Genomic DNA, 12,556 nt, shown 5'->3' with positions numbered 1-12,556 from the left:
TTATGCTGGACTATATACGTATACTTATGACTCGCACAACGAAGGTTCTTGCCTCGCGTCAGCGACAAGTGGACACCACAAGCTCGTGTTACTCTAAGCTCTGGCGGCTGTACAGGAGGAATGTGTCCAACTCGCTGTAAAACATGAACGAAAGAGTTTAGGTTGAGTATTGGCATCGGGGGAAAATGATAGGGGATCTCTCACTTTTTTCAATAACCTTTGATGAACTCTGAAGACAAAATGTTATTGATTAGTGACATTGGTAGTTCATAGTAGTTCATAGTATCGAGTCCTTCAGACCTGAGTATCCTGTCGGTCACCAAAACTGTTTTTAAAACAGCTGATGAAGCCATGGCGCTGTTCCAGTTAAAGAGATGTTCTGTAATTTCCAGACCTCTGGAAATCTATACGTTCCCGCAGCTACTTCAGAATAGTTGATGAAGCCATGGCGCTGTTCCAGGTAAAGAGATTTTTTCTACCTTCCAGACCCTGGTTCTGTTCCTGACGGTGGCGATGGTGGCGACGCAGGCGAGACCCCAAGGCGGCTACGGCGGGCAAGGGGGCCAGTTCCCATCGGCTCCGGCACGTTACAGTTTCCAGTGGGACGTGGACGACCCACCCTCAGGCAACCACTTCGGCCACGGGGAACAGAGGGACGGAGCCAACACCCAGGGCAGGTGAGCCTAGTAAACAAATGCTCCCACACCCACCAACGTCAACTCTTGACCTGTTTCCTCCCTTTCGAGTCGAAGGCTCGTTCTCACAACCACAAGACCTCAGCCTTAACGTCTCACATCCACAACACCTCAGCCTTAACGTCTCACAACCACAAGACCTCAGCCTTAACGTCTCACAACCACAAGACCTCAGCCTTAACGTCTCACAACCACAAGACTTCAGCCTTAACGTCTCACAACCACAACACCTCAGCCTTAAGTTACTGCTTACGTATTTTACTCTAGTGTTAGTATGTGACGTTGAGTGCGATTGTCGTATGTAAAGTGACGTATAGATTAATAACTGAAAAACAAAAAATTAGACCTTTTATATGGGATTTCGGTTTCAGTAAAATGAAATTTTGAGAAACAGTTCACAAGAAGTGAAATGGAAGATTACCAAGAGCTCTTTTGCCCTGTTCCGTACCAGTGAACACATACTATCATCATTATTATGATTATCCAATCATAACTCTTTACATCCTTATCACTGTTATCTTTATTAAGATATGCATTGTTGTCTGGATGGCGTTTCTCATATCATGTACTTGTATCTTGATTGGTGGTAATACGAGTGTCACCTCAGTGGACGAATTCAGCAGATTTACAGTAACTCAGCAGGAGGGTCACATTACGATATAGCACAGGAGGAGGGTCACATTACAGTATTAGCACAGGAGAGTCACATTACAGTATATCACAGCAGGAGAGTTACATAACAGCATAGCACAGCAGGAGAGTCACATTACGGTATAGCACAGCAGGAGAGTGTTATTACAGTATAGCACAGCTGGAGAGTCACATTACAGTTCAGCACAGCAGGAGAATCGCCTTACAGTATGGCTCAGCAGGAGTCAGTATTCCATCAGAAGTATTGATTCAGGATGCTAACACTGTCAGGAAGCACTCATGTGGAGAGAGATGTATTCGGGAGCCAAGTGGATGATAAGTTCCTTGTTCATTTGTAGAGTCACTGGTCACATCGAGATGGGACTTCTTCTTCTTTCTTTTCTTCTCTGGGATGTTTAAATTTATGTCGTCAGTTCACTCGACAGAACCAATAATATTCTTTTTATCGCGAACCAGTCAATGTCTCTTCCTGTCTCGTTCCTCCTTCACGAGCAGGTTTAGCTTATCCCCTTGACTAGTCCTCTCGTATCATCAAATAACATTTTTTTCTCTCTTTCTCGTCCACAGTTACTACATCAAGCTGCCTGACACTCGCCTCATGCGAGTTGAATACTACGTCGACCAGACCGGCTACCATCCCACCGTCACCTACGAGGGCGAGGCCCAGTTCCCCACCGGGCCCCAGAGAGGCTATTACAACCAGTGAGTGTCCTTGTCCGGTCCTTTACCGTGATCCTCACAGCCCGAGATGCCTCCAGCAGGTCTTGGGAAGGTTCCTCCATAGGTGCACTATTCCGACCACACCTTCGGGTGACCATCATCACATCCACCACGGGCGGTAGATGGGAGCATATGTCAATTGTCATAACTTGTTATTTCGGTCTGTAATGGCCCGTCACACAAACACGTCTTGTTCACCTTGTAAAAATAAGTTTATTCTGTTCTCAAAATGTTGTTGTGTCGTATAAGAAAGTATCTCAGTAATGGCATTGTGTCACTTCCAAATGTTTTGTGTTTGCGCGGCCCAAGGTGTCGTTTGGCACGGTTGGCAAGAGCTATAAGTGAGGAGTAGCGATTGTATAGATCGCACAACACACACACACACACACACACACACACACACACACACACACACACACACACACACACACACACACACACACACAAATTCATAAAACACAAACCAAATCTGCCAAATTATGGGTGACATCTATTGATGTATAGAAGACCAAGACTTGTCTCATAGCCAGGCTGCCTGTGTGTGTGTACTGTGTGTACAGTGACCGTTCCACATGTTCCTCGCCACTGGGTCTCGTCTCGCCTTCGTCTGTTGCCCACCTTTTAACACGGACGAATCTGATTATCATCATCTAACTCTCAGTCTGTGTTTATCTAGTGGTTACTTATATGTGGGGTTCATTTGTCGTCGGCAATAATGCTGTGGCATCAACATCCTTATCCTGTTACCCTTCTCGTTCTGTTATCACCCATGACCCAGCTACCCTCTACCTAGTATCCCATTTGTCCCCCATCCGTGTCCCAGTTGTCCCCCATCTCACCCATGTCCCCGCTGCACCCACCCCTCCTCACATGTCCCAGCTGCGCACACCCCACCCACATCACAGATGCTACCCTTATAGTATAATCCAACCTCCACCCATCTTGATAGAAATGAGACGGACTTGTCATTATAACAAATCCAGTAGCTGAAGCCATACTTCATCAAGAACGACTGGACGAGTACTCTGGAGTCTCTGATCTCATTTTGGAAGAGGGATGAATGAGCCCCTGTTCCAGCACACACCAAGCAGCAGGAGCCGAATCATCTACGTGTGGGTAGAGGGGTCTGTACACACTTCCGAATACGTATGTTTACGAACCCACAATACCAGCCGAACGAGGGGGCAAAGCCTCCAAAAAATGAAAGATTTTGGGATATGTTAGAGGATTTAAGGGGAATGTTATAATGAATACTGCTGTGCTGACGGAAAATTTATATATACATACATACATATATATATATATATATATATATATATATATATATATATATATATATATATATGTGTGTGTGTGTGTGTGTGTGTGTGTGTGTGTGTGTGTGTGTATGTGTGTGTGTGCTTGTCATTTCCCACGTGAGTAAGGCAGCGTCAGGAACAGATGAAAGAGCCTTAGATGAATAATTCCTCGCTTGGCTCCTTGCTCTATTCCTTCCTTTTAGAAAGTAATACAGGGAGGGAGGAATTCTAGCCTCTCGCTCCCGCCCCTCTTAGTCGCCTTCCGCGACATGCAGGGAATACGTGGGCAGTATTCTTTCTCTCCTATCCTCAGGGATATATATATATATATATATATATATATATATATATATATATATATATATATATATATATATATATATATATATATATATATATATGTATATATATATATATATATATATATATATATATATATATATATATATATATATATATATATATATATATATATATATATATATATGGGATTGAAACTCATACCTACCATTGCCCCTGATGTTCCTTCTACAGTAATAGTGATCAAAACAGATAACAGATGATAAAAAAGGAGGTTTGATATCTCCCTACGACTACTACAACAACAGTCCCCAGTGTTGTAGTAGATAACTACAACAACAGTCCCCAGTGTTGTAGTAGATAACTACAACAACAGCCCCCCACTGTTGTAGTAGATAACTACAACAACAGTCCCCAGTGTTGTAGTAGATAACTACAACAACAGTCCCCAGTGTTGTAGTAGATAACTACAACAACAGCCCCCACTGTTGTAGTAGATAACTACAACAACAGTCCCCAGTGTTGTAGTAGATAACTACAACAAAAAACCCCAGTGTTGTAGTAGATTTCAACAGAGACTCCTCACTTTGCTATCCTCTCATCGCTTAAAGTTATTATAACAAAAGGGATATTGATCATTCTTTTATCAGTTTAGAAGTGAACTTTTATTAATGGCTTTTTGGTCCCCAATTTCAATATACTCGAGGAAGCCCAGATTTCAGTAGCTCACATCCATGCCCAGGTCGTCAGTCAAGTAGAGAAAACACAGACTTTACAAGAGTGACCAGATGTCATGGACTCACTTATAGCTCTTGCTCACGGTCGAGCGCATAGGTTCGAATTCTTGTAGCGGTTGTTGGTCCACAGTCAACCCAGCTGTTCATCCATCCTTAAGGGGTTGGTCGATAAAATGGGTACCTCGCTCAGGCTAGGGTATATATATATATATATATATATATATATATATATATATATATATATATATATATATATATATATAGCGTTAATTGGATGGCCATGATTAGGGCCTCTGATGTCCATGCCGTCTCAGCTAACATAAAGACAAAAACAATTCCTTACTGATGGTAATTTCTCTCGAAACTGTGGATTACGGTGAAAATAGATTATATTTTTTTGTGGTTAGTTTCCTGCACATGACGAGTATAAAAGGTTAGTTCCCCTAGCTTCCAACATTGTGTTAATTCTGTTCTTAAGTCGCAAAATTACGAGTATTGAATTTCGAAACTGTTGCCTCTTGTTTCTACGTGGCTAACGGCGTTGGAAGCCAAGGTTAGGTTAGGTTAATTACCAGTTAGATATTCATGTCGACACACTCCGTCTTTGTTTGCGGTCATGTAAGTGTTCTCTGGTTATCAAGAAATGCGAATATGATTCGTTATTCGCAGTATGTTTTTTTGTGTGTGTTTGTGTGTTCCCTGTGGGTTCGACGCTCGTCAAGTTTCGAATCCGTTCCGAAGCCAGAAGTGCGATTATCTTTTTATTTTTTTCTTTCGTTCTAAGACATTTCATTGTTACGTTCACCGTTTAATACATAGCTTGTGTTCACTTCCAGAAGGTGTAAGTAGTTGCATGTGCTGTTTGTAAAATATGACTTTACGAAGATTGGAAACAATTACAGAACATAAACATATGGCTCAAACTGTTAGTGTGAAGCTTTTCATTGCTCCATAGTTTCGTAAATGAAAGTATAATCCTGCCTTGATTCTGTAGTTTCTATTCCTCATTATGACGACTTATTCATGATTATGACGTACGACTTTTGTAGATACAGTTTGAGGTTTAGAACACCTTTGTCGTCAGGGTCGAGCAATAGAAAACGTATTCATTTTTTCTGTGTACACCACACGTCGTGATGTGCTTCCTGGCTTCACATACAGGAAGGTTACTCGGGGTCTTCACTCTGACGGAGGTCACTGTATCCCTGAAGATGCGAATGTTCACGAAAGCGCTCGGGGTCTTCGTGATCACGGGTCCTTTTGTGATGCGTCTGCATCAATATGGAGATGTAGAGGATGACAACGTGCCGAAGACGAAGACGTCTGTGGAGTAAACAACCTCACAATGACACTATCTATGTGGGAATTTACATGATTTATTGTGGGAATTGTATGATTTTCAAAACTAATTCATAATCACGAGGCAAATAGTCCCAGTTTCGAACCCGTGTCCAGTGTAAGAGGTGCGACCAAAACACTGGGACACTACACAACCATCATGACAGGACGGTAGATTACTGTGTGGCCATTGGACGCGCATCTCAAGGATGGGCCGTTGTCATGTCTGTTTCTTTTCTTACACCGCTGAACTCTAGAGAATCTTTGCCTTTTTTTTTTGACTTTCCTAACGGCTGGTTGTTAGTTGGTTACATGATCATTTGGTCTGTCGAATGCCAGGATTCATTACGGCCCTCAACGTCAAATTATGACGACCAAATGAATCATGTTGAATACTACCTTCATTTGTTTACCCTCGCCGGATACATGTACCTTTTCCCAGCACCTACGACCTGTTCCCCTTTGTTAAGGGCAGGGTTTTTACTCTGAAAAAATATCTTTAGATTAGTTTCCTTTCTCATTCGTTCCTATACATTTGCGTTTCATATAAGGGCTGGACTATGCGAGGGCAAATCAAGTCCGAGACTGGGGCCTTCGATGTGATAGAAAACGGCATAGAAAACTCTTCCTTAAAGCTAAATGTGGCTGGACTGTGACAGACAGTTCCTGAGCTGGTCGTACTAGTGTAGAAACCGGGAGCATTGACCACAGACGTTACAGTTGAGAAGAGAGTCGGATCAAACCACATTACAGGCACACGGAGGTGTGGCTTGCCTTGAGGGTGTCATATCCATGGGTATATCTCCCTCACCTCCTCCCCCATACCATCCAGATGTGCGATGAGGAAAATTCGATGGCAAGGTGGAAATAAGAAGAAGCAAGCATTCAACAATAGATGAGACAAGATAAAAATCTTGTCAAGATCGTATATGATGGGGAGATAAAGGATCAAAACTACATTGAGGTTTGAGGGGTTCAGTAGCATAGTTGCTTACTTGGATTGGAAGGATCTTGTTCATCGCTGTTCGTGTTTCCAGGAGGTGACGGCTGTGGTTTTGTACGATGGCTGGTGTAAACAACAATGGAATTCCCGTCATACATCATACAGGCCAATGAGGCGAAAAAAAAAAAGAGCAAGGAGGCAGACAAACAGGGACAACGCTGAGCAATACAGTGAGCAGTATCGACTTGCCCATCAGATCTCTTGAGGCAATGGAAGGAGGAGGAAGAGGAATGTCTTATAAATATCAGATCATCTTAATTTAACTGCTTAAAGGAAAGGACAGTACGACCAGAGATTCCTGGAAATCTGATAATTGTAAGATGACATATCGACCCTCTCTCATAGGCAGCCAGTGGTCGGAGAGGTGAGGGAAGGCATCAGGGTGATTGAAAATGTTGGAGAGGTTACTCAAGAGTCGCTCTTAGGAGATCGACTCTCGCTACGAGCAACGAGGACACAGAGAGCACTAAGGCGGCGCTCTGGGACCCCCACTTCTTGACTCCGTCATCTCTCGTACGTGGATGTATCGCGCACTTCACGTCATCCAGACTGTCATCACGTACTCAGATTGTAATCAGAGTTGAGGTGGTGAAGAGCCATGCCCTCGATGGGGCTATGCCAAGCATTTTGATTAAATGAGTCACGGGTACGGGGAAAGATTGTATAGACACACACACGACTTATGAAAAATATTTATTCATTCGCTACCAGAAGCTGTCAGATAGGGGGATGAACAACGACAGCAACAACAACAACGACAAACAACAATAACACTCAGTTACTCGCAGACAGCAGCAGATATCACAGGAGGTGTAAAGACGAACACACCGACGTATGAAAGGGGATGTCCTCAGCCCTTCAGATTTGCCAGGAGAGATGACGGGTGAATTCAGGAGGCGTCTTGCGCCCTGTGCGTCATAGAAGATACACACTACGAGGATGTGAGGTGGGTTAAGGAGGTGTGAGGGTCTACTGGTAATAACCACCGCCCTGACCACCACCGCCGCCACCTCCGCCCTGGCCGCCTCCGCCCTGACCCCCAGGGCCGCTGGGGAACTGTGCCTCGCCCTCGTAGGTGACAGTAGGATGGTAGCCCCATTGGTCCACGAAGTACTCGACGACCAGACGTCGACCATCAGGCAGCTGGACATAGTAACTGTTGGCAAGGAAGAGAACTGTTCAGCAGGGGGAGAAGCACACTGGGAGTTGTTAGAGACACACTGGGAGTTGTTAAAGCCACACTGGGAGTTGTTAAAGCCACACTGGGAGTTGTTAAAGGCACACTGGGAGTTGTTAAAGCCACACTGGGAGTTGTTAAAGCCACACTGGGAGTTGTTAAAGCCACACTGGGAGTTGTTAAAGCCACACTGGGAGTTGTTAAAGCCACACTGGGAGTTGTTAAAGCCACACTGGGAGTTGTTAAAGGCACACTGGGAGTTGTTAAAGCCACACTGGGAGTTGTTAAAGCCACACTGGGAGTTGTTAAAGGCACACTGGGAGTTGTTAAAGCCACACTGGGAGTTGTTAAAGCCACACTGGGAGTTGTTAAAGCCACACTGGGAGTTGTTAAAGCCACACTGGGAGTTGTTAAAGCCACACTGGGAGTTGTTAAAGCCACACTGGGAGTTGTTAAAGCCACACTGGGAGTTGTTAAAGCCACACTGGGAGTTGTTAAAGGCACACTGGGAGTTGTTAAAGGCACACTGGGAGTTGTTAAAGCCACACTGGGAGTTGTTAAAGCCACACTGGGAGTTGTTAAAGGCACACTGGGAGTTGTTAAAGGCACACTGGGAGTTGTTAAAGGCACACTGGGAGTTGTTAAAGCCACACTGGGAGTTGTTAAAGCCACACTGGGAGTTGTTAAAGCCACACTGGGAGTTGTTAAAGCCACACTGGGAGTTGTTAAAGGCACACTGGGAGTTGTTAAAGCCACACTGGGAGTTGTTAAAGGCACACTGGGAGTTGTTAAAGGCACACTGGGAGTTGTTAAAGCCACACTGGGAGTTGTTAAAGGCACACTGGGAGTTGTTAGAGACACACTGGGAGTTGTTAAAGGCACACTGGGAGTTGTTAAAGGCACACTGGGAGTTGTTAAAGCCACACTGGGAGTTGTTAAAGCCACACTGGGAGTTGTTAAAGCCACACTGGGAGTTGTTAAAGCCACACTGGGAGTTGTTAAAGGCACACTGGGAGTTGTTAAAGGCACACTGGGAGTTGTTAAAGCCACACTGGGAGTTGTTAAAGCCACACTGGGAGTTGTTAAAGGCACACTGGGAGTTGTTAAAGCCACACTGGGAGTTGTTAAAGCCACACTGGGAGTTGTTAAAGCCACACTGGGAGTTGTTAAAGCCACACTGGGAGTTGTTAAAGGCACACTGGGAGTTGTTAAAGCCACACTGGGAGTTGTTAAAGCCACACTGGGAGTTGTTAAAGCCACACTGGGAGTTGTTAAAGCCACACTGGGAGTTGTTAAAGGCACACTGGGAGTTGTTAAAGCCACACTGGGAGTTGTTAAAGCCACACTGGGAGTTGTTAAAGCCACACTGGGAGTTGTTAAAGCCACACTGGGAGTTGTTAAAGCCACACTGGGAGTTGTTAAAGCCACACTGGGAGTTGTTAGAGACACACTGGGAGTTGTTAAAGCCACACTGGGAGTTGTTAAAGCCACACTGGGAGTTGTTAAAGGCACACTGGGAGTTGTTAAAGCCACACTGGGAGTTGTTAAAGCCACACTGGGAGTTGTTAAAGCCACACTGGGAGTTGTTAGAGACACACTGGGAGTTGCTAAAGCCACACTGGGAGTTGTTAAAGCCACACTGGGAGTTGTTAAAGGCACACTGGGAGTTGTTAAAGCCACACTGGGAGTTGTTAAAGCCACACTGGGAGTTGTTAAAGCCACACTGGGAGTTGTTAAAGCCACACTGGGAGTTGTTAAAGGCACACTGGGAGTTGTTAAAGCCACACTGGGAGTTGTTAAAGCCACACTGGGAGTTGTTAAAGCCACACTGGGAGTTGTTAAAGCCACACTGGGAGTTGTTAAAGGCACACTGGGAGTTGTTAAAGGCACACTGGGAGTTGTTAAAGCCACACTGGGAGTTGTTAAAGCCACACTGGGAGTTGTTAAAGGCACACTGGGAGTTGTTAAAGGCACACTGGGAGTTGTTAAAGCCACACTGGGAGTTGTTAAAGGCACACTGGGAGTTGTTAAAGGCACACTGGGAGTTGTTAAAGGCACACTGGGAGTTGTTAAAGGCACACTGGGAGTTGTTAAAGGCACACTGGAGGTTGTCAAGGGGAGCGGTGGGGGTTGGGGTTTTGGGAAGGCTTGTTAGCAAGTCTGAGCTTCCCAGTGGAAGGAACTACTTTTTCTTTTTTTCCCAGTGGATGGAAAGAAAGACAGCGGGCACTGTGCAGACTCTGAGATGTGTCTTGGTGCGGGACATCAGTGTGGTGCGCGGGAAAAAAAAGTAACCAGGTGATACTCTGACAGTTTTGATTGCCAAAGAGAGAAACATTCACCACATTGAATAACTACGTAACCTGCGTTAGGGTGTCCCACTTTGTTAAATAGATCCCTGGGGGGTGGGGATGTGAGGTGTCTGTCTCGACATTTTCTCTACATTTCCTGCCTCCTAGAATGATCTCAGTAGCTGTAGCTGTTGTTGTGGTTGAGGGTGTTGACGCGGGTGTCGCTGTGTCATAGTGGGGGTGTTGACGTGGACGTGGTTGCGACACATGTTGTGGGTGTTGATTTGGACGTGTTTGTGCCATAGCGGGAGGTGGTGACGTAGGTGTGGTTGTGTCATAGTGGGGACGTTGACGTGGACATGGACGTGCCATAGGGTGTGGATGTTGATGTGGACATGGTTGTGCCACATGGTGTGGATGTTGATGTGGACATGGTTGTGCCACATGGTGTGGGTGTTGACGATGCATCCCCGGGCTCACCTGCCCTTAGTGTCGTCGTTGTTCCTCTCCTCCTGGTGGCCGTAGAAGTTGCCCGAGGGCGGGTCGTTCACGTCCCACTGGAAGTTGTACTGGGCGGGGGCGGAGGGCCCGCCGCCGGAGCCCTGGCCGCCGCCGTAGCCTCCTTCGGGTTTACCCAACGCCAACACCGCCAGGGAGAGTAACAGAGCCACTGCCTGGTGGGGGAAGAACACAGTTAAGGCATCACTCAGAGACTTAAACAACTAAGAGAGGTTTTAGGTACCTAATAAGTATACAAGTTTTCTAAACACTTTCGTGACTTAGGGCCTTTTGAGGATACCACGCCGATGAGCCAAAAACGTGGCTGAAGAGCTTGTTCAAGAACCAGGTCCCTGGTAGGCTCCTCAGGCCTGTCAGTGCCGCGTGGCCATGTCCCCCGGACATGACCATCAACCTGGGGGAAATTTCGAGCCGAGTTCTGCAAGCTGCCGGCCAACAAGACCTAAACCCCAACCCAAGTTTGTGCCTGTTTATTTCCCAACTGACGGAAGGATGAAAAAGCTGGTTGTGGATCCTCGCCGGGCCGGGGATCGAACTCCCTACCAGTAGGTTAAAAGACAGCAACACGGATGACCATTCAACACAGGGGCTCTGGTGGGATGGAAGTAGCAGCTACTGATCACACATCACGGCACAGCACCGAATCTTAGAGGGCAGCTCGTTCCAGCAGACACAACACCGTTATAGTCTAATCTCGTCCACAACTTCCACTCTCATACGTTCTCTTCTTGTGTCGCGCACCCAGGCCAGTAAACATGGACGCTATTCCAGCGAAGTTGTTCCTCCACGATGTGCTGGAAGGTGAGGGTTGATCCCAGGCTTGGTAAAATGTCGACAGAGTTGCGGTAGAAGTGCGTGAAATACGAGTGGAATATTACACTAATTATATGTTTTTATTTGCCGCTTTCTCTCTCAGCAACAGATGGTGTCACTGCATTCCAGTACCGCAGGAGTCACCTTCCAGTACCCCAGGAGTCACATTCCAGTACCGCAGGAGTCACCTTCCAGTACCCCAGGAGTCACATTCCAGTACTTCAGGAGTCACCTTCCAGTATCTCAGGAGTCACCTTCCAGTACCTATGGAGTCACATTCCAGTACTTCAGGAGTCATATTCCAGTACCTGAGGAGACACATCCAAGTACCTCAGGAGTCTTATTCTAGTACCTCAAGAGTCGCATTCCAGTACCTCAAGAGTCACCTTCCAGTATCTCAGGAGTCACATTCCAGTACCTCAGGAGTCACCTTTCAGTACCTCAGGAGTCATCTTCCAGTACCTCACTTTCTTTGAAAGACGATCCGTCAGTCTCTCAGACGAGGGTCGAGTACAAGTCAGTCAACTCAGTATAGAGACAAGAGACGTAGGGAGCACCTACCTTCATGGTTGTGGAGGGGATGATGGCGTTAGCTGGACTGCTCCACGAACACCCGACTCGTGATTTTTATACAAAGCTGGAAGGGGAGGAGGAAGAGAGGGGCGACGGGGGTTTCGCTCCTTCATGCCTGCTGTTGTCGCCACGATTCACTTCCTCACACACACACACACCGTCACTCACCATATGTGGGGCACCAGGAAGACCCATTACGGCGTGATGAACGTCATCTTACGCCACCATGACGCCAGAGCCTGCTGGAAGCAATGAGGAGGTGGGGGTGGGGGAAGCTAAGTGAAGGGGAGGAGGAGGGGAGGGTTCAGTCCCGTCTGCCGTGATGCATCACGTCGTGTCACGAATGGTAATAGTCTATGAGAGAACACCATGGCAGCGATACACTCCCTCCCTTTACACGCACCACACAGCCGCTCCTTCACACTTCATAAATGTTCTCTC

At 46.2% G+C, this 12,556-nt stretch overlaps 2 protein-coding genes across 3 annotated transcripts in view; one reads left to right on the top strand and one right to left on the bottom strand.

Annotated features, from left to right (window-relative positions):
- The window catches only part of LOC139764450 (pro-resilin-like), a 112,185-nt gene that overhangs the window by 4,023 nt on the left and 95,606 nt on the right, over positions 1–12,556 (top strand). For both annotated transcript variants that reach the window (XM_071691004.1, XM_071691003.1), the window contains exons 2-3: positions 487–677; positions 1,914–2,048. In XM_071691004.1, the coding sequence (XP_071547105.1) occupies positions 514–677; positions 1,914–2,048 (299 nt within the window). In that variant the 5' untranslated portion in view covers positions 487–513. The remainder of the gene's footprint in view (positions 1–486; positions 678–1,913; positions 2,049–12,556) is intronic.
- On the bottom strand, positions 7,448–12,141 carry LOC139764449 (pro-resilin-like). The gene is made up of 3 exons (XM_071691002.1): positions 12,104–12,141; positions 10,691–10,884; positions 7,448–7,898 (listed from the first exon to the last, which is right to left on the bottom strand). The coding sequence occupies exons 1-3, from the start codon at positions 12,107–12,109 to the stop codon at positions 7,712–7,714; spliced, it is 387 nt and encodes a 128-aa protein (XP_071547103.1). The 5' UTR covers positions 12,110–12,141; the 3' UTR covers positions 7,448–7,711.

The sequence above is a fragment of the Panulirus ornatus genome, chromosome 50 (assembly GCF_036320965.1).
Source record: "Panulirus ornatus isolate Po-2019 chromosome 50, ASM3632096v1, whole genome shotgun sequence".
Classification (NCBI taxonomy): domain Eukaryota; kingdom Metazoa; phylum Arthropoda; class Malacostraca; order Decapoda; family Palinuridae; genus Panulirus; species Panulirus ornatus.
The sequence above is the reverse complement of the archived record's forward strand: the minus strand, read 5'-3'. Positions and strand labels throughout refer to the sequence as shown.